General features: G+C 41.6%; 1 protein-coding gene across 1 annotated transcript in view; it reads left to right on the top strand.

The window, feature by feature from the left end:
- Window positions 1–20262, top strand: part of GPR176 (G protein-coupled receptor 176) — a 42192-nt gene that overhangs the window by 18829 nt on the left and 3101 nt on the right. The window contains exon 2 of the mRNA XM_054970296.1: window positions 18196–18448. Within this exon, the coding sequence (XP_054826271.1) occupies window positions 18196–18448 (253 nt within the window). The remainder of the gene's footprint in view (window positions 1–18195; window positions 18449–20262) is intronic.

The following is a 20262-nucleotide window of genomic DNA, read 5'->3' as shown; positions in this document are numbered from 1 at the left end:
CCTCTGCCCCACCTGCTGATATGGCTGCTCATCCATGACAGTGTCACAGTGGTTTGAGGTAATGCTGCAAAGGTCAATTGCAGGAGAAGAGTCAGGTCAAAAGGAGAAGATCTGGCATGCAGTAGATGAGAAGTGATGAAAGCTCTGCATGCTTCCCCTTGTGTAGGTTATGTATTTTTCTAGCTGCAGAAATGCATCTTGAATTTAAAAGCTGCATGCTTATATTGTTTTTAAAAGCATTTCACTCATTCTAAAAAAAACTTCATAGGCAGGGTTTTTTTTCAGTATTTCCTAAAATTTCCAATTCTTTTCCATTGGAAAACTTGGGGGTTGATAGGCCTTGGAAAAAATGGGAGGTGGAACGAGACCCCCCTAGATTGTTCTACCCCCTCCTGCCCCCAAGACATCACATCTCTGGCTAGCTGTGAGGTAAGCAAAGTGCCAGAAGGTGGATGATTGCATGACGATGTTATGTGGAAACTAAAACAAAAATAAAAACAAAAAGGTTGTAGTTTGGGGAGAATGCAGAGCTAAAGGTTCATGCCTTATTAAAGAATACCACAGTTACGTGACATAGTTTATTAAATGAATTCTGAAATTATTCTGTTATTTTCATCCCAGTTAGCATGGAGAGGGATCCAAATGTCAATTAGGTTTCTAATTAATAGGTTTTGTATTATATCAGTGAACTTTTCCACCGCCCCCAGTCTTTGCTATAAGTATTTCAATTTGTATATGATGTCTATTAAGGTTTCACACAGAGTTCAACAATCTTCCAATTTAACAAGGTCAAATAGTATAATATTAATTCACTTTAGAACAGAGTACTCATATTGGGTGTTCTTTAATCCTCTGAGAGAAATGTGTAGTATGAGTAAATGTAAGATTTAATGAACCAAAAAGATTCATTCCAGTGAATATTTTAGGAAGTTACCTGGATATTATTAGCTGTGGTTCCTTGTAGCTACACTAATAGAACATAACAGAATTAGTAGGTAAACACACACGCACACACACACAAACACTTCATTAGACTGCAACCGGTTCCGAAATCACTGAGGATAGTAGCTGGCACCACAACTACTACAGCTGGGGTTGCCAGCTCCACATTAGGAAATTCCTGGAGATTTTGGGGTGGAGCCTGGGGAGGGCAGGGTTTGAGGGAGGGGAGGGACCTCAGGGGGGTATAATGCGACAGAGTCCATCCTCCAAAGCAGCCATTTTCTCCATGGGAACTGATCTCTGTTGCCTGGAGATTGGTTGTAATTCTGGGAGCTCTCTAACTGCTACCTGGAGGTTGGCATCCCTGACCATAGCAGATGTAACCTGTTACTGCATTTATGGATTTCTTGATTAGGAGCATAACTGACATGTAACAGCTTATTGGCAGGGTACGTAAGCACGTCTTTTACAGGTCATTCCTCACTGGATCAGAGCCATTCTCCCTGTGCTCTTGTTTATAGTGTAAAAATTATTGGGTAACAATGCAAATTTTAGGTAGTTGTGTAGGTGTGGGGAGGGAAATGATTTGATTCTGATGTTGGCATTTGTTCTCCAACATGATGTTCTGTTTCTTAGCAACAAGAACTAGATGAAAGGTATCTCTTAATCTGTAATAAGATAAAGTAAAGACTGAAAGGAAGAAAATTTACTGATTTTAGCTTGGTATATAATCTGAGCTAAATTCTTCCATTAATTGCATTTCTCTACAATGTTGTTTTAAAATAGCAGTGTTTATGTGAAGTAATTAGTGGCATTTCCAATCTTGTAGGTGGATGAAATTGTGTGTTGCTTTTCATGTCAGTTTTAATAAGAGAAATGGAGTGGAGCCATTGAAATTTTTTCTCATGTGCAGAAAAAATTTGAAAAAAACCCTAATTGGTTGCTATGAAGGACCCCCCCCCCTTCACTTCCCCAGTGTGAGGCAGATTCTTGCACCAAAATTCACTTTGCCTGCTTTGAGCAGCCCTAAGTAGCATGTTAATCTTTGTGGTTTGAAAGTCTGTTTGTCCCACCCTGACAGTCAGATATAATTTTGACTTTTTAACCCAGTTTAGGAACTTGATGGGGAGAAGCAGGAGCCCTCTTCTTTTTTATGGGAAATGGCACTGGAGACTGTCTAACGTTCAAAAGGAAATAACTTTATTTAACAGGCAGGGATAGAATAAGTGTAATCAGGGAATGGAAGTGCCAAGGTAAAATTTTGTTGGTCATACAGAATACACCTTTGAGTAACAGGCAAAATAGTTTCCTTGAAGCTTAGTTTCTTATATTCCTTATTCTTAGTAGTGAGAGGTGTTTTACTTAATAGTTTAGTTACAGTAACAGTGTTTCTTCACAGACTCAGGTTTCCTGGAGTTAGTTAAAAACTGTTTTCCCTTCACAAAAGACCTGAGGTCCTCCTCAGAGCTAAACCCCTTTAGAAACTGGGCAGGAATTAATCTTCTTTTCCTAAGAAGATATAACCCTTTTTCTATGGCTTGAAAGGGAGTCTCCACCTACTACTGAATTACACTTGCCAAAACACACTCCTAGGTCTATGGTGTGTGTGTCAAGTGGGCTTCAGTTTATGCTAACACTTATACTAAGAATTCTTAAATAGAATTTTTCTTCAGGACAATGATGTTACAGTTAGGGCAAAAGATTTCTCTTTCTCCTCACTCCAGAGGGGAACCTGTCTGACCTTCCCTGTCAGACTCATTCACTAACTTTCTCTCTATACAATCCTGTCAGAAACCAACTTTCAGCCCTTCAGCCAGGTTCTAGCTGACCAATCAGAGAGGAGGGGGCAGCCTGTCACTCAAGCTTTCTATTCCAAACAAGAATTAACTCTTTCTCTCCCAGCTCTCTGGTTGCTGCACTTGGAAAGCCTGCTTTCAAGTGCAGTTCATCACAGTTGCAGTTAATTATTATCAGCAATATTATTATTATTATTATTGCTGTTTGAAATGTTTAGAGGATAATGAAAAAGTCAAGTCCCTTATATTCTTCATAAGGAAAAATAGAGGAGAGGGTGAGAAAGTTTGGGAATTTAACCATGCACAATAGAAAGAAGTAATTCAAAAAAGAAAATCAGTTCTTTTAAAAATGACAAGAATCAGGGGAGCTGCTCAAAATGAATCAGATGAATGTTTCATTTATTCCAGTTCTGCTATTCCTAACTGGATGCAACACCACAGTTTCCCCCCAATATTTAAATGCAATGCATATGTTCAGGGAAAGCATTTAAAGACATTGCACAGTAGGGCAGCAGGATCATGCTTGGCTACTACATGCTGTCATCTCTGGACACTGATGTCTCTGTGAGTCTGGTAACTTGATTGCCACCTCTCAAAATCATAAGGTAAAGACTGTATATTTTAGACCAACACAATATTCATCTAATGTATAGAGATGAGGTAGATCCAGGGCAAGACATCAGATGATCCCACTACACATTGGCATTATACATGTTCCCTGATCATGAGTACAGCCCTGAGGTCCTTCTCAGTTATCTGAGATCTTCTTAAATGGGAGATGTTGAGGAAAGTGGTGATAAGAACGTAATTTTATGTATTTACTTGTTTTCTTCACTTATACTCTGCCTTCTCAAGAGAGTCCCAAATAGGGTTGCCAGGTTCTCCAGATCCCAAACTGGGGGATTGGGAGGGCATGCGCATCAGGAGCACTTACCCTGTGCACGTGCTGTGTGTGCATGCACTGCAGAGCACTTGCTTGTTGTGCCGGGAATGATGTCATTTCTGGTGCAACAAGGAAGTGAAGGTCCCTGTGTGGGGCTGAGTTGATAAAAATCGGTCCCCCACTGTAGACTTGGAACTAATTTTTATCAACTCACTCCCACACAGGGACCTTTGCTTCGGGAATTATGTCGTTCCCTGTGCAGCAAGGAAGGGCTCCACAGTGTACTCTGGGCCCGTTCCCTGTGCCTTTTCCCTCACCAGTTAGGTGAGCGGTGGTGTGGGGCAGAGGCTGGGAGCAAGGAATCCCCCACCCCCAACAGGGGAATGGGATCCCTAGTCCCAAAGCAGCTTACATAATTCTCCTCTTCCATTCTGTCCTGATTCCCAACTCTGCCATGGAATCTTCTTGAGTGACCTTGAGCCAGTCACACCCTCTCAGCCTAACCTATCTCAGTGTTGTTGTGAGAATAAAATGGAAGAGGGGAGAACAATATAAGGTGTTTGGGCTCCTCAAAGGAATGAAAGGCAGGGTATAAATGAAGTAAATAAATATAATTGCTGATAACAATATGTATTACATGTACCATGTGCAGTATGAGCAGTAGGCACATTTGTTAGTTCTGTGTGTAACAAGAAAGAAAAAGATTTATGTCAGGAAGAGAAAGCTTCACAGTTGTCATAACATATCTGTGTTGTTAAAATAAATCTGTGAAGTTTATGTATTACAGAAATGGCTGTGTCTCTGAGCAGCACCAGTTTTATTTATTTTAAAACTTTTATTTAAACTTTAAAAACGTTTTATTTTAACTGGTTGTGGCTTAGTGCCACTTTGAATGCACAGTAGGTAGCAGAGAGCCAGGACTTCTCTCTCATGCCCCTCTCCATCTTTTTAAATGTTATTTGGAAGGTGGGCTGGTGGTAAGACAAATAGCACTTTCCCCTCAGCTCTTTTTTTTTTTTTTGCTAGTGAAAGCATGTGGGGTAGAAGGGAGGGAATTATGATGCTCCTGCCTCTGGGTGTGCTTGGGAATTGATTTACTCTCCTACCCCCACTATTTTATAGGTGAGGGGTGGGTCACCCATTAAATGCAAGTTTAACGTAACTTGCATTTAATGTATTGTCTTATCAGACCCTCAGTGTAGAAGCACAAACGTTTGAGGTCTCCAGATGCATTTCTATAAAAATTAATTTTGGATGTAGCATGAGAATGACAAGGTGGCTTTGGAATATCCCACTGAGGTGGGAATAGCAAACATAGATGAAGGCATGAGTGTGTACAGTAGGCATAACCATCTTTTATGCTGTGGGAGGCAACATCTTCTGTGAACATCCATCGGTGCATATTCAGGAACAGCACCAGCAGAACCAGAAGTCTGCTCTGGTTAGACCTCACCTAGAGTATTGTGTTCAGTTTGGGGCACCACAATTTAAGAAGGATATAGACAAGCTGGAATGTGTCCAGAGGAGGGCAATGAATAAGGTGACGGGCTGGAGACCGAGTCCTATGAGGAAAGGTTGAAGGAGCTTGGTATGTTTAGTCTGGAGAGGAGACGACTGAGAGGAGATATGATAACCATCTTCAAGTACTTGATGGGCTGCCACATAGAGCATGGCGCAGAGTTGTTTTCCACTGCCCCAGAAGGTCGGACCAGAACCAACGGGTTGAAATTAAATAAAAATTGAGTTTTCAGCTAAACATTAGGAAGAACTTCCTGACAGAGCAGTCCCTCAGCGGAACAGGGCTCCACAGCCTGACTAGCTGGGAAAACTGACGCACTTGCCAATTAGGGGGAGCAGAATGTGATTTAGGAATCTTTACCTGGGTAGTATGCTAGTATAACCTTTTTTTCTGTATGAGGTCAATGGGGCTCATTTAGGAACCAAACTTACAGCACAAATGTAAATTAAGAAAATTTCTTTAAACCAAACTTTTCAACAATCAGAACAATATAACTATTTTTAATCAAACACATAGGCACAACAAAGAACAGAAGCTCGCAGCCAAGCCAAGTAACTGATTGTCTTTTGAAAACACTTCAGGTTAAGAAAAGTCCAACTTTTCAGGTCCCACCAAGTGCCAGAATCCTTTCCTGCAGTCCTCTTGATTATAGAAATAGCTGGAACTTGGGCTTCTCTCTTCAGCTTGGGAATTACAGCCCTGCAAGAATCATATGATTCCATTAACAATACCAAACTAAACACACACAAGCTTTTACTCATTAATTTTCAAATACAATGTCTTTCCAGTTACCTTATTCAAGGTGATAAGAGCACATACAATTTTATCAAGCTCTCCAGCAACTAGCCTCTTTCTCAGCTGTCTGGCTCCAAATACTGACTCCACCCTACTTGGCTAAACCAACTAGCTCATGGGGATTACACTAGCAATTCAAAGTGTCTCTAATATGCTGACAATAACCATGAAACAACCAGGTCTTTTCTGAAACAAGATTTAGAATTTATTGAGGGAAATATATGGGTACAGGAATGGAAAAGGTACTACCGTATGAACAATGAAACTATTGTGTTTGGAAGGACATGCATGTGAAGAGTTACATAAGAGGAGTGAAAGAGGAGGTGAGAGAGAACCAAGCCACTGGCTGAGTGAAAATTTTGCACTGGAGAACAGCCATAAGAAGGAGTGGGAGACGGGGGAATTTAAAGAAGGAAAATGGATTGTTTTTAAGAGAAAAGGAATGGACAGGAAATTTTTACCTATTTTCAGTCTGTTGAGTTGCGTAGAGTAAGTAATCCATTTTGATGCTCGAAAGATTGAGTGTACAGGACTTTACGCAGAGCTTCCAAGGGTCTAGAGAAATAATAAAAGGGTAAGGCAGTGGAGTGACGTTCCTATGTGGCAAGGAAAAATCCCATTGTTCAAAAGAAAGAAAAGCGGAATTGGAGGTCACTGAGTAAGTGGAGGGAGGAAGTGAACAACAATAGTCATAGGAGCCAACACAAAAGAATATTGAAGAAATGATTGTAAAATTCAGGGATTGCGGATGAGTCCAGAATGAGTATCTGTGGATTTCCTGGCTCTGACAGACTTAAGGGGAGGGGGTTCCCAAAAGGGCAACAAAAGGTGATTACATCCAGGCAGGGCAATATCCTGGGCGGACAAGAGGGTTGCCACGGTGGAGGCTTCACCTGTGCCTGAGGCAGGTTGATGGGAGACATTCAGGCAAGGTCAGTTAAAGTAATGAAGCCCACCTGGCTGCTTGATAGAAATTAGATTTTTCACTCAGGAGGACCTGTATTTGCTGATGAAATTACATTGATTAACTGAGGTCAGTGCCCAGCTTTGCAAGCCCTTGCAGTGACGAGTAAACATGCAGATGTCTTACTGTGAATTAGTTTCCTGCCCAAAGTTTTGGCAACTTGTTAGCATAGCTTAAGTAAAGAGACCCTTGACCTAACCTTCTCCAAAGCAAGGTATTACTAGCTTAAAATGGCTGCCAAGGTGCAAGTTTAACCAAAATGGAGTTGGGGCAGACAGCACACATCTAGAAAGGGAGCCCTTGGTAACGGGGTAGTGGTGGTCAAGTTGCTTCAAAATTGGCAGCAGATGTCCAATTGCTGGGTTAGGTATAAAACAGAAATAAATGACTCACCAAGTCTGTGACCTGAGAAAATGATTTTAGCTTTAGTAAAGTGTTGTTGCTATGGCAACTGAGAGTTGCAGCCTTTGTTGTTGTGCTTGTAAAGAGAATAAAACTTTGATGCTAATGGGAAAGAGCTCTGCACTTTCTGAACTCTTCAGTGGGTCCAATTCTGTTACAGCTGAGGACTTGAAGCTACCGTTGAACACTTTAAGCCTCCATGATTTCAGTGTGAGAATTAAGCATGTACTTTACGTTTTTCCCATTGTGATCAATGAGCTGTACAACTTCGGCTGAATTATGTATAATTTGGTTTTATTAAGGATCGTGGTCTTTCTGTACAGCATCTGTTGACAGAAAACAGATGTTAGAACTGAATTGTTATAAACAAGTCCCTTGGTTTAAGAGGTCTTGTTTTAAGCTTCACATAAATATGTTTTTACATCCTATTGGGCCTCTCTTATTTTTTTATACATGCTAAACTGCTCTATGTTTTCAAGTACTACCTTTTTACCCTTCCAATATCGTAGTGTTGTGACTTGGAGTGTTTATCCTTAACTTGCACTAACATTTCTCTAAAATAACTATTATTTTAAGCCAAGAGATTAATTTTGAACACAGTATTTAAAAAGAACAGCACCAGCACTTAAACCTTCTGTAGTATAATAGTAGGGATCCCAGTGTGGTACCCATTAGCACCATGGTGCCTGCTGACACCTTTCCTCATGTCCACCAAGTATTTTTAGAAAGTGGGCAATGCCAGGCTTTTGTCCACTAGGACTTCTTACTGGTCACTGGTGATGTGATTAACTGTCCAGATTTTTAAAAAAGGATTGCCTTGCCAGCAGCTGCTGCAGCAGCACAAGATTCTTCACTACATCACTGAAGATACACAAGAAAATATTTTAAAATAATATGTTCATTTTAAAAGGCATTCTGTTAACTGGAGCTTCTGCTTGAAATTACAATCAAAGTTACACATAATCTTGCTCCCTGACATTTTGTGGTTGGCTCTGCCTCCTGCATCAGCCATTTTGTGGTTGCATCTACCACTCTGTCTTAGAATTTCAAAGGTGCCAACAGGCTTCAGAAGGTTAGAGAACCCCGACATACTATAAATAATATAAAGGAATTTGCCTTGTTAAAGGCAGGCTATAAATAAAGTAAATAACATACATGTCTAAAAAGGAAATGCTAAAAATATATTATTAAACTAAGAGCCAACTTTCAAGTATATTCCAATGTTTATTGCCATGCAAAGATCTGGAAAGATCATTTGCTCAAGGATGTGTAAACATATGAATCAGACTTAAGTGAATATTATCTTGTATAGAATAATGTAACACTCTGTGTTATCTTAACCCTGTAGAACAAGATAGATTTAGTAACATAAATCATGTATGAGGTATCATTATCACAGTTTCATAGTACATAGAAAATACAAAGTTACTGGCAGCTACATGCATATATAAAACTGGTCTCTAATGCTTTGGACTAGGGCTGCGAGGACTCCTGGTGGGAGTGGGGGATTCTCTGCTCCCAGCCTCTGCCTCCCGCAGCCATTCACCTGGCTGATGGCGGGAAACGACCCCGGAGAACGGATTCAAGAGGCAAGAAACCTCCCAGGCCAGTGTGCAGTGGGTGCGCTTCCCACGGGTGTGATGACGTCACTTCTAGAAATGGCATCATCATGCCTGCAGGGAGGATCGCTGAGGTAAGTGCCAGGTTGCCTTCCCTCCTGCCAGGAGGTTAAGGGGACCTGGCAACCCTACTTTGCATTCTGTATGGTCGTTGGAAGATTTTACCTCCTTGTTTTGTGCTCTGGACATGCTCACATGGATTGATGTCAGGCCAGGATGTGTGTCTCTGGACTGAGACTGGAACTTTGTGTGGACTCTTTTGTTTTAGCCTGGAAGGCAAACTTGGGCTGGGAAAGTGTGCTAGGGAAGACTTGCTAGTTTTGTTGTTTTGTCTTCTTCTCTGCACCATTCTGTCTGTGTTTTTTTGCACTTCTGTTAATAAACTCTCTAGAATATAACTTTGTGTGGTTTTGGGGACTTTGCAATTTTCAATTTGAATCTAGCACTTTGACCCGTTTTGGTCACAGCTATCCAAATAATTGTTTTGTAGAACTCAACCTGCAGTGGTCTACCTTGCAGGGTTAACTTCCTGGTTAAAACCTAGTAGGGCTGGGATCTTGCCTCTTTTCCACAGCTTTTCCATAAGCTGGTGGCAGCTTATAACCCTGAAGTGAGGATTTACTCCCAATTTTGTATATTTTGCTCTGGACCTCCCACTCTGGATGACTTGTAAATACAGTTATTCGTGATATGCAAGGAACTGGAAAAATCATTGCTCAAGTATGTGTAAATATATGAATCAGACTTAAGTTTCACTTAGCACTCTGTAGTATTTTATCCCTGTGGAGCAAGACACATTCAATAATATAAATCATGTATGAAGCATCAAGTGTTAGTTTCATAGTACATAGAAAATGCAAAGTTACTGGCAGCTACAGACATATATAAAACTGAAATGAGCAGATTAAATAGGTTATAGCCTAAACTGGTGTTTGACTTGTCATCCCTTCCAGTTTTGCCTATTAACAGAGAGCCTTCAAAAGTGTGAGCAGCTTTAGCCTGGTTCCTAGACATGGTTTCAGTGAAACAAGAGCCAGTCCCACTGTGGACCACCTATTAACCCAACCCTGGCCTCCAAGGGTTTTTAAAAATCCTTTTTCTTGTTCTTGGATTGTGATTAGATCACACTGGCTTCATTTTCTCAATTAAACTTAATTGCCTTGGCCCTCTACATTTGCAGTCTAACTTGACCTAATTATTGGGCATGGAGAAGCAGATCTGTAGTTAATCAACAACAGACTGAATATGTTCTGCAAGACTAAATGAATTTACTGAGAGATGTTTACAAAGATTCAAGCCAATGTAGCTGGTGAGTTTTCTAGAGATTCTTCTTGTTGAACTGGCAAAGAGGGCCAATTCTCCTGCTCAGCAACAGCAATCATATTCAGAAAAAATATTCATAACTTGTATCTTAATTCTGAATAGATTCTGTATATGATGTTTATAAGGATACCACTTTCTCATGTCATAATAAGATCATTACCTTACTGATTCCAGGCACTAGGGACAGCTTCTGCTGTGCTGGCCCATCTCTGAGAAGCTAGCACCTTTTTACTAAAATGATCCAAGTGTAATTGAAGCCTTTACCACCAGACAGTTACTAACAACGTTAGTAATGCTAATAAAGTCGGAGATAATTGTACTGGTTGTTGTATGTATTATCCTGTTTATGTTGCAAATTTTTGTTATCCTGTTGCTGCATTGCTTATAGTATATCTTACGTTTTTCTTTATTCAGTTTTTGTTCTGTTTTTGTAATCTGCTTTCTGTGAAAAGGTGCTGAAAATCCAGTAAACAAATAATAAAATAAATATTGACTGTGACACTGAGAGATCTCTGTCTTTTGGTGCTACACCTCTGAAGATGCCAGCCACAGCCACAGTAGTATAATATATTTTATTAAACTTAACTAAAACGTCACAAAGTAGTTAGCAAACTTCTGTATTCCCTAGATTTCTTTTTAGACTGGATGCAGAGCAAAATGAAAAAAACTTTTTCGACATGATGGAAAACGCTGATAAGCAGTTTATAATAGTTTTAAAGTGAAGTAGAGAAAGTGTTGTGCAAACTTAATGAGGTTAGATGGTGCCAAGCATATGGTTGCCAACCTCCAGGTAGGACCTAAAATTATTCCAGTATTACAACTGATCTCCAGACTACAGAGATCTGTTCCTGCAGATGAAATGGCAGCTTGGGAGAGTGGACTACATGGCATCATCTCCCTGCTGAGCTTCCTCCCTAAACTCTGCTTTTCATAGACACCACCTGCAAATCTCAAAGAATTCTCAAGACAGAGCTGACAACATTCGAAAGTTTAAAAATGTTTTCAAGTTGTGAGATATTTCAAGTTTCAAGTAAATAATTATGGACTAGAAATTAAAGAAGAATTTTGGACTATTATCCTTTCACTATAAAGGGAGTGGAATTCAGGGCACATTAATTTAAGTGAGAATCCTGTTGAGTATCAGTGCCATGCTGTCTGCCAGCATTACAGAAACCTGGCAGAACAATTTGGATGAGAGGATGCTTAATAAACCTCTACCTAATGCTGCTGGAACATGGAACATTCTTTTTTCATATCCTTGTAAAAGCTCAGTACAAAACAAATTTGTTTTCCGGTTCATGGAAGGGAATTTAATGATTTCCCTTTGAGTCAGAAAAAGAGGGAACAAAAAAGTCTGTACCCTTCTTTAATGGCTGACATTTTTATAAATAGATTGGCATTAGAAATATTGACCTGTATAGAGAAGTTAGTCAGAAAGGAGAAGAAAATTGCCCCAGGAGAAGATCAAGTCGCTTATTTTGGAACTTGCCTTGAGGTATTCACCAATCTTTCTTTTGAAGATTATATAGTTTATTTTTTCCCCAAGCCATGAGAAACTTTTCAGAGTTAGATCATTCTTTGATTCTAGTACTTCTTTACTCTGCTCATTCATTTGATTGTATTCTGCTGACATATAGTTATGTCTCTATTTTATACTTCCGTTTAACCCATCTATAAAGCGGGGTTCATTTTTGTTTTCCATCATGTTCATTTATTTCTTTTATTAATTCTGTCAGTGTGTCCATTTCTGCTCTCTCTTAAGATTTTCTCTATTAATTCTTCTTTTGTTGGTATATCTGTGTTTTTACAGTATCTGGCATATACTATTCTTGCTGCTGTTATTATATGTATTATCAAATATCTATTTTCCCTATTTAGGTCCTCTGGTATTATATTTAACAGGAGCATTTCTAGTTTATAGGGTATGTTTATTTCTAGCACCTCTTGCAACAGCTCATGTATCCCTTTCCAATATCTCTTCACTTTTTTACATAGCCACTATATATGGAAAAAGGTGCCTACTTTTTCTTTGAACTTCCAGCATTTATTGGGTATTTCAGTGTACGTTTTTGCTAATTTTTCTGGTGTCACATACCACCTATAGAACGTTTTATATAGGTTTTCTTTAAAGGTAGTTGATTTTGTTATTTTGATGTTTATTCTCCATGACTGTAGCCATTGCTCCAGATCTATGCCGTGCCCAGATTTTGTTCCCACTTTACCATATGGACTTTTAAAGCCTCCTCTTCTGTCTTCAATTGAGAAACATTTTGCAATTTTATGGGGCTAATGTTTTTATGCAGATTGAGCTTGGTTTTTGAGTGTAATGGTAGCTGTGTCTCTGTGATCAGATCTATTCTGATTACTTAGTTACTGTTGTCTGTTATGTATTTTTAGTGAGCTGCTTTATATGCAGAGTATTTTTAAATAAAAATAGTTTCTAAAGATGTGTACGAAACAATTATTTTTACATTTTAGATTGAGAATGAAGATATGGATGAGAAGCCACAATAAACACTGATGGCATTGTTGGCAAGGAAGAATTATTGTGAGGCTTAGAACCTAGGATCTAGGGAGTTTGCTGCATTAACCCCCTTCCCCCACACTGCTTGCCTAATTCTTAATCCTCTCAAAATCAACTCCCTGCCTAGGCACATTCCTACATGTGCAGCCCAGTGTGGGGGTTGAATCTATAGGACAAACCACACAAGACAAAATACACTTGAATTACACTCGAATTACAATCAAATACACTTAAATTACAAAATACACTTGAATTACCCATGTAATTTGAGTGTATTTTGTCTCGTGTGGTGAGTAGAGATGGGCACGAACAGAAAAAAAACCCCCGAACATGATATTTGTTGTTCATTGCCACTCATGAACAAGCACGAACATGGCCCTGTTCACGAACATGTTCGTGGTTGGCTGTTCGTGGGATCCAGCAGGCTCTCCTCCAGCCACCATCCAAGTTTGATCAAGATCCCTACTGCACCTTACCTGAGCAGGCACCAGGAAAGGTACCAATAATAAATAATAGCTTGGCCCCAGAGCCTGGCAGCAGCCCTGGAAATTGAAGGGGTAGATCCCTACCGCACCACTCCCAGAAACCTTACCTGAGCAGGCAGCAGGAAAGGTACCAATAATAAATAATAGCTTGGCCCAGAGCCTGGCAGCAGCCCTGGAATTTGAAGGGGTAGATCCCTACTGCACCACTCCCAGAAACCTTACCTGAGCAGGCAGCAGGAAAGGTACCAATAATAAATAATAGCTTGGCCCAGAGCCTGGCAGCAGCCCTGGAACTTGAAGGGGTAGATCCCTATCCCACCACACACCAAGAAAATTCAAGCTCCAATGCACTCTCTCTGTCAAAATGCCAACAGCAACCCTCTCCTTCTCCACTGTCTGCAAAGTCAGAGCTGGGAGCCCCCCCTCCCTCCTGGTCTTTGATCCCTTGTTGTAACAAATTTGGAGCTCCACACATGAGACCTGCCTATCAAGCTAAATTGGGCTTTGATTGGGGTTTCCAGGGCAACAGCAGGAGATCAGACAGAGTTCAGACAATCCCTGCCTAAGATGCCAAAGGAATTGATTTCAGGTGCCAGACTGTCTGGCTTGACGAACATCAAGACAAACGGCAACGAATGAGACTTGCAACGACCACCTGTTCGTTTAGATGGGGCCTCACGAACAGCTTGTTCTCGAACAGCAGATTGGGCTATTCATGGCTTTTTTTTGTTGGTATTGCTGTTCATGCCCATCTCTAGTGGTGAGACTTTATGTTCTCAAGGTTATTGTCATGCTCCCTGGCGCCCCCTAGGGTTGGCAGAGGGTCTGGGTTCAAGAGGGACGCACTGTGCGGGTCCGTCCTGGGTCACCTAGGTGGGCCTCCTGTTCAGCCTGGGCCGGGGTGGGTCCCGGGCCTGTGAGGGGCTCCCCTTTTAGCCTCAGAATTGATGTGCCAGTGTCTGAGCTGGCTTGGCTCCTTTGCATCAGTCTCCACCCAGCAAGCTGCCCCTTCAGCGTCAGGGGCAGACTTTGCTGCTCATCCTCCTCGGCCTGGGTCTGGAGCCCTTCTTAAATGGCCACCCCCCTTAGGGTCAGCTCCACCCCCCTTCCCACTGGCCCACCCCGAAGGCCATCCCCATCACCTGGGCCAGGTGCAGCCACACCTGCTTGCCCTGCCTGCCCTGGGGCGATTGGTTGCCCTTCCTCCGTTCCTCCCCCTTTGTCCCTCTACGGTTCTCTCCCTGCCTGATGGGCAGGTGGCCTGCCTCTCTCCAGCAGGGCTGGGCAGGGGCATCTCTGGTTGTCGTGGGGGGCAGGTTGTCCCACCCCCGCCTCCCTGGCTGGTCCCTCGGCATGTGGGGCCTGCTGGGCTGCTTGGCACCTGCGTTGGCATCTTGCCAGGTCTCGGCGCCTCCTGTGGCTCCCTCCGGCCTCCTCTTCGGCCCCCGTCCTCCAGCCAGGGGCCACATCGTTGGCGGGGCCGGGCTCCGGGCTGCAGGGGTGGCTGTTGCATGGCTGCGCTGCTGAGCCTTCCCACTCCAGCGGTCTGCTCGGTGGCCTTGGCGGCGGCGGCACCAAACCCCAGCTGTGCCGCAGTGGCCTTGATGGCAGCGGCGACAAGCCCCAGCTGTGACACCAGCCACGCGGCCGGGCCTTTGAGCATGGTGCCGGCCCCTGCTTGTCCCTTGGCGTCCGGAGCCCCGGTGGGGTAAGTGCCGCTTGGCTGGGGCTTTGCATCAGTGGGCGGGAGACCCAGCCAGTCCGAGGGTTGCTGGGGGCCACCCCTCGGACAGTTATACTGATGCTTCTGGGCTACTCCACACCTGTGGGCCAATTCACGTTATGAAGTCTTTGTGGCCACCACCACCACCTGGAGTTCCCCACTGGGAATAATTTGCACATTCTGCTTAGTATGAATCCAGTTCTGTTTTGCATAATAGGTTGCTCACATTAATGGTACAATTATATTCATTTATAATATGAATGAAGCTGAGGAGCATACAACTGAAGTGCTTTGAGGTTGCATACCGCTGAAGATGGCTATCCACAGCTTATGTGTCTGTGACGGATCAATGACAAATAAAATGGAACGTCATGTGAATAAGGAATAATAGTTTTCATAGAAACAAACTTTTAAAAACATTTTTGTTTACCTTTAAAATATAAATGCTAGAATCAGTGTAGGTGGTGTGGAAAGAAGATGGTTCTACTGATGATAACTCAAATTGCACCTTGTGAGTGCAGGAAGACACAGAAATTACTGGCAATCAAATAATATTATAGAGAGGGGAGAGGAAATGGTGTTTTCCTGGTGAAGAACTTGATATTGCTGTGTTTAAAATTATTTAGCAAGGGTTATTTTTTAAAAAAAATGGGAGGGGGAAGTTGATTTTGCCTTTTTAATGGTTCCTTTTTTCCAGCTGGAAATTTAAAGATTAAAAATTCATTATATATATAAATAAAGGACTATCTGAAGCATGTGGGTTTGAAAATTTGGCCATCAGGACACTGACTATATGGCCTAGTACCTGCAGGAGGAACCTTTCAGTGAAAGAAGCTGAAGGAAGACAAATAATTTCCGTGTGTGCCAGCATTAAAAAAACAGGTCAAGTTCAGTGTAGGTAAGGTAAAGGTAGTCCCCTGTGCAAGCACCGAGTCATTACTGACCCATGGGGGGATGTCGCATCACAATGTTTTCTTGGCAGAGTTTTGTTATGGGTGGTTTGCCATTGCCTTCCCCAGTCATCTACACTTTACCCCCAGGAAACTGGGTACTCATTTTACCAACCTCGAAAGGTTGAAAGGCTGAGTCAACCTTGAGCCGGCTACCTGAACCTGGCTTTCACCAAGATCAAACTCAAGTCGTGAGCAGAGCTTTGGCTGCAGTAGTGCAGCTTACCACTCTGCGCCACGGGGCTCCTTAAGTTCAGTGTAACAGTAGTAAAATTGGTGCATTGATTACCAAAAAACCAAAACTATCATTTTGTATATCAAATGCCTTTACTAGTGGTGCCTATGAAAGCAGATATATACAACATACTCATTTTATCCAGGGTGGAAAAATTTGCCACAAGTTCTGAAAAAGCCCAAGTATATGACAGTATGAATTGGCTGTAGGAAAAACAAGTCTTGTGTAGTTATTAAAAATTGTTGTTCAACCATAGCTACTTCTATAGTTTATTTTTACTGGAGATGTGTTCTGACTAGTTAACACCAAGCTTTCTGGGCTATGAAGAACAATAACTTTTATTTTAGGATACTGTCAGATTTGTTGGCATCTATGTCACAGAACTAAAAGTTGCTGCCACTACTTCATCGTATGTTTAAAAGCACCTGAACAGGCACAAAGGCTGGTAATGTGTAAGCAGATTCTCAACAGTGTCCCAGTTATGGGAGACTCCAGTCAAGACCCTGGATCCCAATCAAATCAAGGCAGAAATACTGGCAAAGTAAAAAGTTTATTGGAGACAAACTCAAACTGATGCATTCTCTGACAACTCTGATAGAATGCATACCCCACAGGGCAATTGCACCCACTTTTTTATCCTGTTACAAACACTCATCAGAATTTTTTTTACAACAGTAAGGCAATTTCCAAAAGAAAAACATGCTTAAGTTCATAATTTTCTAAAAAGTTTGCAGGTCATATAAACCCAAAGGAGTGACACCTAGCACCCATCTGGCACTTGTTATCTTTTAGAGAACAAGAGTTCACCTATAAGATGATAAAAAGGTGCTAAGATATCATAACAACCAAACATTTCCTAGGCTAGTGCCTGTTGTAAATTCAAGCACCTCTTTGTCTCACTATCTTTTACCTACTTTGCAATTTCCAAAAAAGGACAGTGAAGTAAAAGTAGGGGAAAGGACAATTTGTTGGAGAAGGAGCCAGGTCTCACTGCCATAATGCCCTATAAAAGAACCAAGCTTAGAAAAAGGTTATCGCTGAAACTATGTGAATATATAAAATCTCTTAACATAATGGTTAGGCTGAAGTAACTCTGGTTTCAAGGCATCCAGCATGCTAGCTACATCTTAATTCACTATAACCACATCCTGTCTTGAAAATATAAAGAATCAGTTTAAATGGGGAATCCATATGATATCATTGGGAGTTTGCTGCATTTCAATGTTTTCTCAGGTGCTCTCTTGCTTTTTTTTTGACATGATTTGTTGAAAGTTTTAAAAAACATAAAATGCAGTTGGAGCATTATGTTGTCTATTGTAGATAGCCAAAATATTACTATGGTTTTTCAGTGTTACTGTCCCTTTTAATTTGCCTTTTGCTTCTAGTTTAATTACTTCCTGTGCTCTCTATGGCCTATTTGTTTTAATTATTATAGCACTTACAAAATTATAACAATAGTTTTACTTCTGAATAAACTTATGAGTAAACATTTAATTTTTATGGAAAGTACAAGCACTATGTTATGTGCTGTGCAGAACTCCAGTTTCATTTCCACTTCCAGTTGATTGCAGAAGTGGAATTCTTCAGCTGTGCAAAAATATTTGAGTGGATAATCCAATTACAACTTCAGAACAAGCTGTATTGTTGAGTACAAATTATGCCTAAGAATCAAACAAAAGGAATCATTGGAGATCTGCAATGGGATTTCCTGTCTTTACAGTTCATGCAATTCTTGTAATGAAAACCATGATGGTAGCAGTAGGGAGCAACTGTACCCTGCACCCCCATTTTTTTCTCTTTCCCATAGGTGCTCTTTTGTTGGGATGCACATGGTTTTCTTGGTGAAATAATGTGCAAGAGAAAGGGTCCTCAGTGCTATGATCCCACTCCAATTAATCCTCCTCCCATAACTAGTAAAAGAAATATAAAGATCTGATTACAGATTTTATAGACATGCATATATCTGTCTGTCTGTCTAGAGCTTGTCTATAATTGTCTTAATTTCCAGGGTTTGATTTTGTTTCGTTTCATTCAGGAAACTTCATGGTCTTGTGGTCAACATGCAGGACATCAGTTTTCAAGTCGGTAACCAATCGGTTTATTAAGAACTTGGCCTGCTCGGGGATCTGTGCCAGTCTAGTCTGTGTGCCTTTTGACATCGTCCTCAGTGTTAGTCCACACTGCTGCTGGTGGATCTACACCATGGCTTTCTGTAAGATCATCAAATTCTTTCACAAAGTCTTCTGCTCAGTGACCATTCTAAGTTTTCCTGCCATAGCTGTAGATAGGTAAGTCACTGAATTCCCTTATTGCATTTTACCCCTTTCTGCATTGAATTTCATAAAGATATATTATCCAAATTTGAGTTTGCAGCTTGGTTCCATTTGTCTTTGGGGTCTTCCACACAGGTTATCTGTTCTGAGTTCAATCCTTTTGGGATGTGGTTTTTTTCAGTGCTTCCCCACAGCATTATGGTGCATTTGGGCACCTTTGGGGCTTATCCCGGCCTTTTTCAAATCTTTCTAAAATCTGCTTTGCTCCAAAGGTTTGGGGAAAAGTGTAGTAAAGCATGGTGAATTGTTTTGTGGGTGGGTAAATTTGGATTTTCTGGCCATTTCCCCTGACCCTGTCCCCTCTGCAATCATTTCTTCCTCCTGCCACAAAAAGGGAGCTTTTTGTTTTTTTATAACTGAGCACAAGAATATCATTATGTCAATATACCATTGTAACAATAGGTGTAGCCGGTTGTCTGAATTCTCAGCTATAATTTTAAAAAAGTAAGTCTCCCCCGTCACCTTTACTTGCTGAAATATAAGGGAAAAGGCATATCTTCAGAAGGGAAGGAGCAAGAGTCTTACTTTTTAAATGAAAGCTGGGAATTCAGAGAACCTGCAACACCTACTGTTACAATGGTATATCAATATAACAGTATTCTTGTGCCAAGTGTTTTTAAATTCAGGGCTCATTTCGAGGGGAAACACACAGGAACATAGTTCCGGCAGTTCCCCAAAGAGGCACATGACAGGTGACCCCACCCACCTGACTCTCAGCCATTTTGGGCCCATTTCGGCCTGGATTGGGGCTGAAACAGCCTGGATTGGGCCTCTGACGGGTGGTGGATCACTCTCCTGCTCAGCAGAGGCCCGATTCTGACCATTTTGGGCCCCTTTTCAGACATTTTCAGCCCCTTTTGCCATTTTGGGCCTAATTTCGGCCCTGAATGGCCAAGATTGGGTCCAAAACAGCCATGATAGGTGATGTCAGGGTGTGTGGCATATGCAAATCAGTTATGCTAATGAGTTATGCTAATGAGTTCCTCCAGCTCTTTTTCTACAAAACGACCCCTGTTTAAATTGCAGATGGCCCAGGGGAGGGGCGGCGTGGCCAGTTTCAGGAGATGGGGGCAGGGAAACTATGATGAAGCCTACCATATGGAGTTAACCTTTAAGGCCCTTAACAGACTGGGATCTACATATCTTTGGGACCATCTCTCCCTGTATGTTCTCCGGAAGGCATTACGCTCTGTAGATAAACATCTGCTGGTGGTCCCTGGCCCCAAGGATGTTTGCTTGACCTCAATCAGGGCCAGAGCCTTTTCGGCTTTGGCCTGGTGGAACACTCTCCCAGTTGAGACCTGGGCCCTGCAGGACTTATTACAGTTCCGCCGGGCCTTTAAAACGGAGATGTTCTGCCAGGCCTATGAGAGTGGTTGAGGAGCTGGTGAACTATCCTGCTGATCCCTTACCTGTTCTCCTTTGTTCCACTCCACTTTTTAATGAGATCTGTGGATTTTATAATTTTTAATGATTTTAACTATTTATTGTATTTAATTGTGGTTTTTATGATTTTATGAAGTTGTGACCCACCCTGAGCCTGCTTGCAGAGAGGGTGGGATATAAATTGAACAAACAAATAATTGAGGCCTGTTGCTGCTGTGCTTTATTTGCAGCTGTACTGTGTGGAAGACACTTCCATTAGGGGCATGTGTTTCTTGAAATTATTCATCACAACAATCTACCACCAGCAGAAAGGAAAGAGAGGGGCCACCTCTAAAAGTAATTTACAAGAAGAGCCCCCCCCCCAAAACAAATAAAGATGAGGA

This window comes from Eublepharis macularius, chromosome 2 (genome assembly GCF_028583425.1).
Source record: "Eublepharis macularius isolate TG4126 chromosome 2, MPM_Emac_v1.0, whole genome shotgun sequence".
Classification (NCBI taxonomy): domain Eukaryota; kingdom Metazoa; phylum Chordata; class Lepidosauria; order Squamata; family Eublepharidae; genus Eublepharis; species Eublepharis macularius.
Note: the sequence above shows the minus strand (reverse complement) of the source record. Positions and strands in the feature narration are given on the sequence as shown.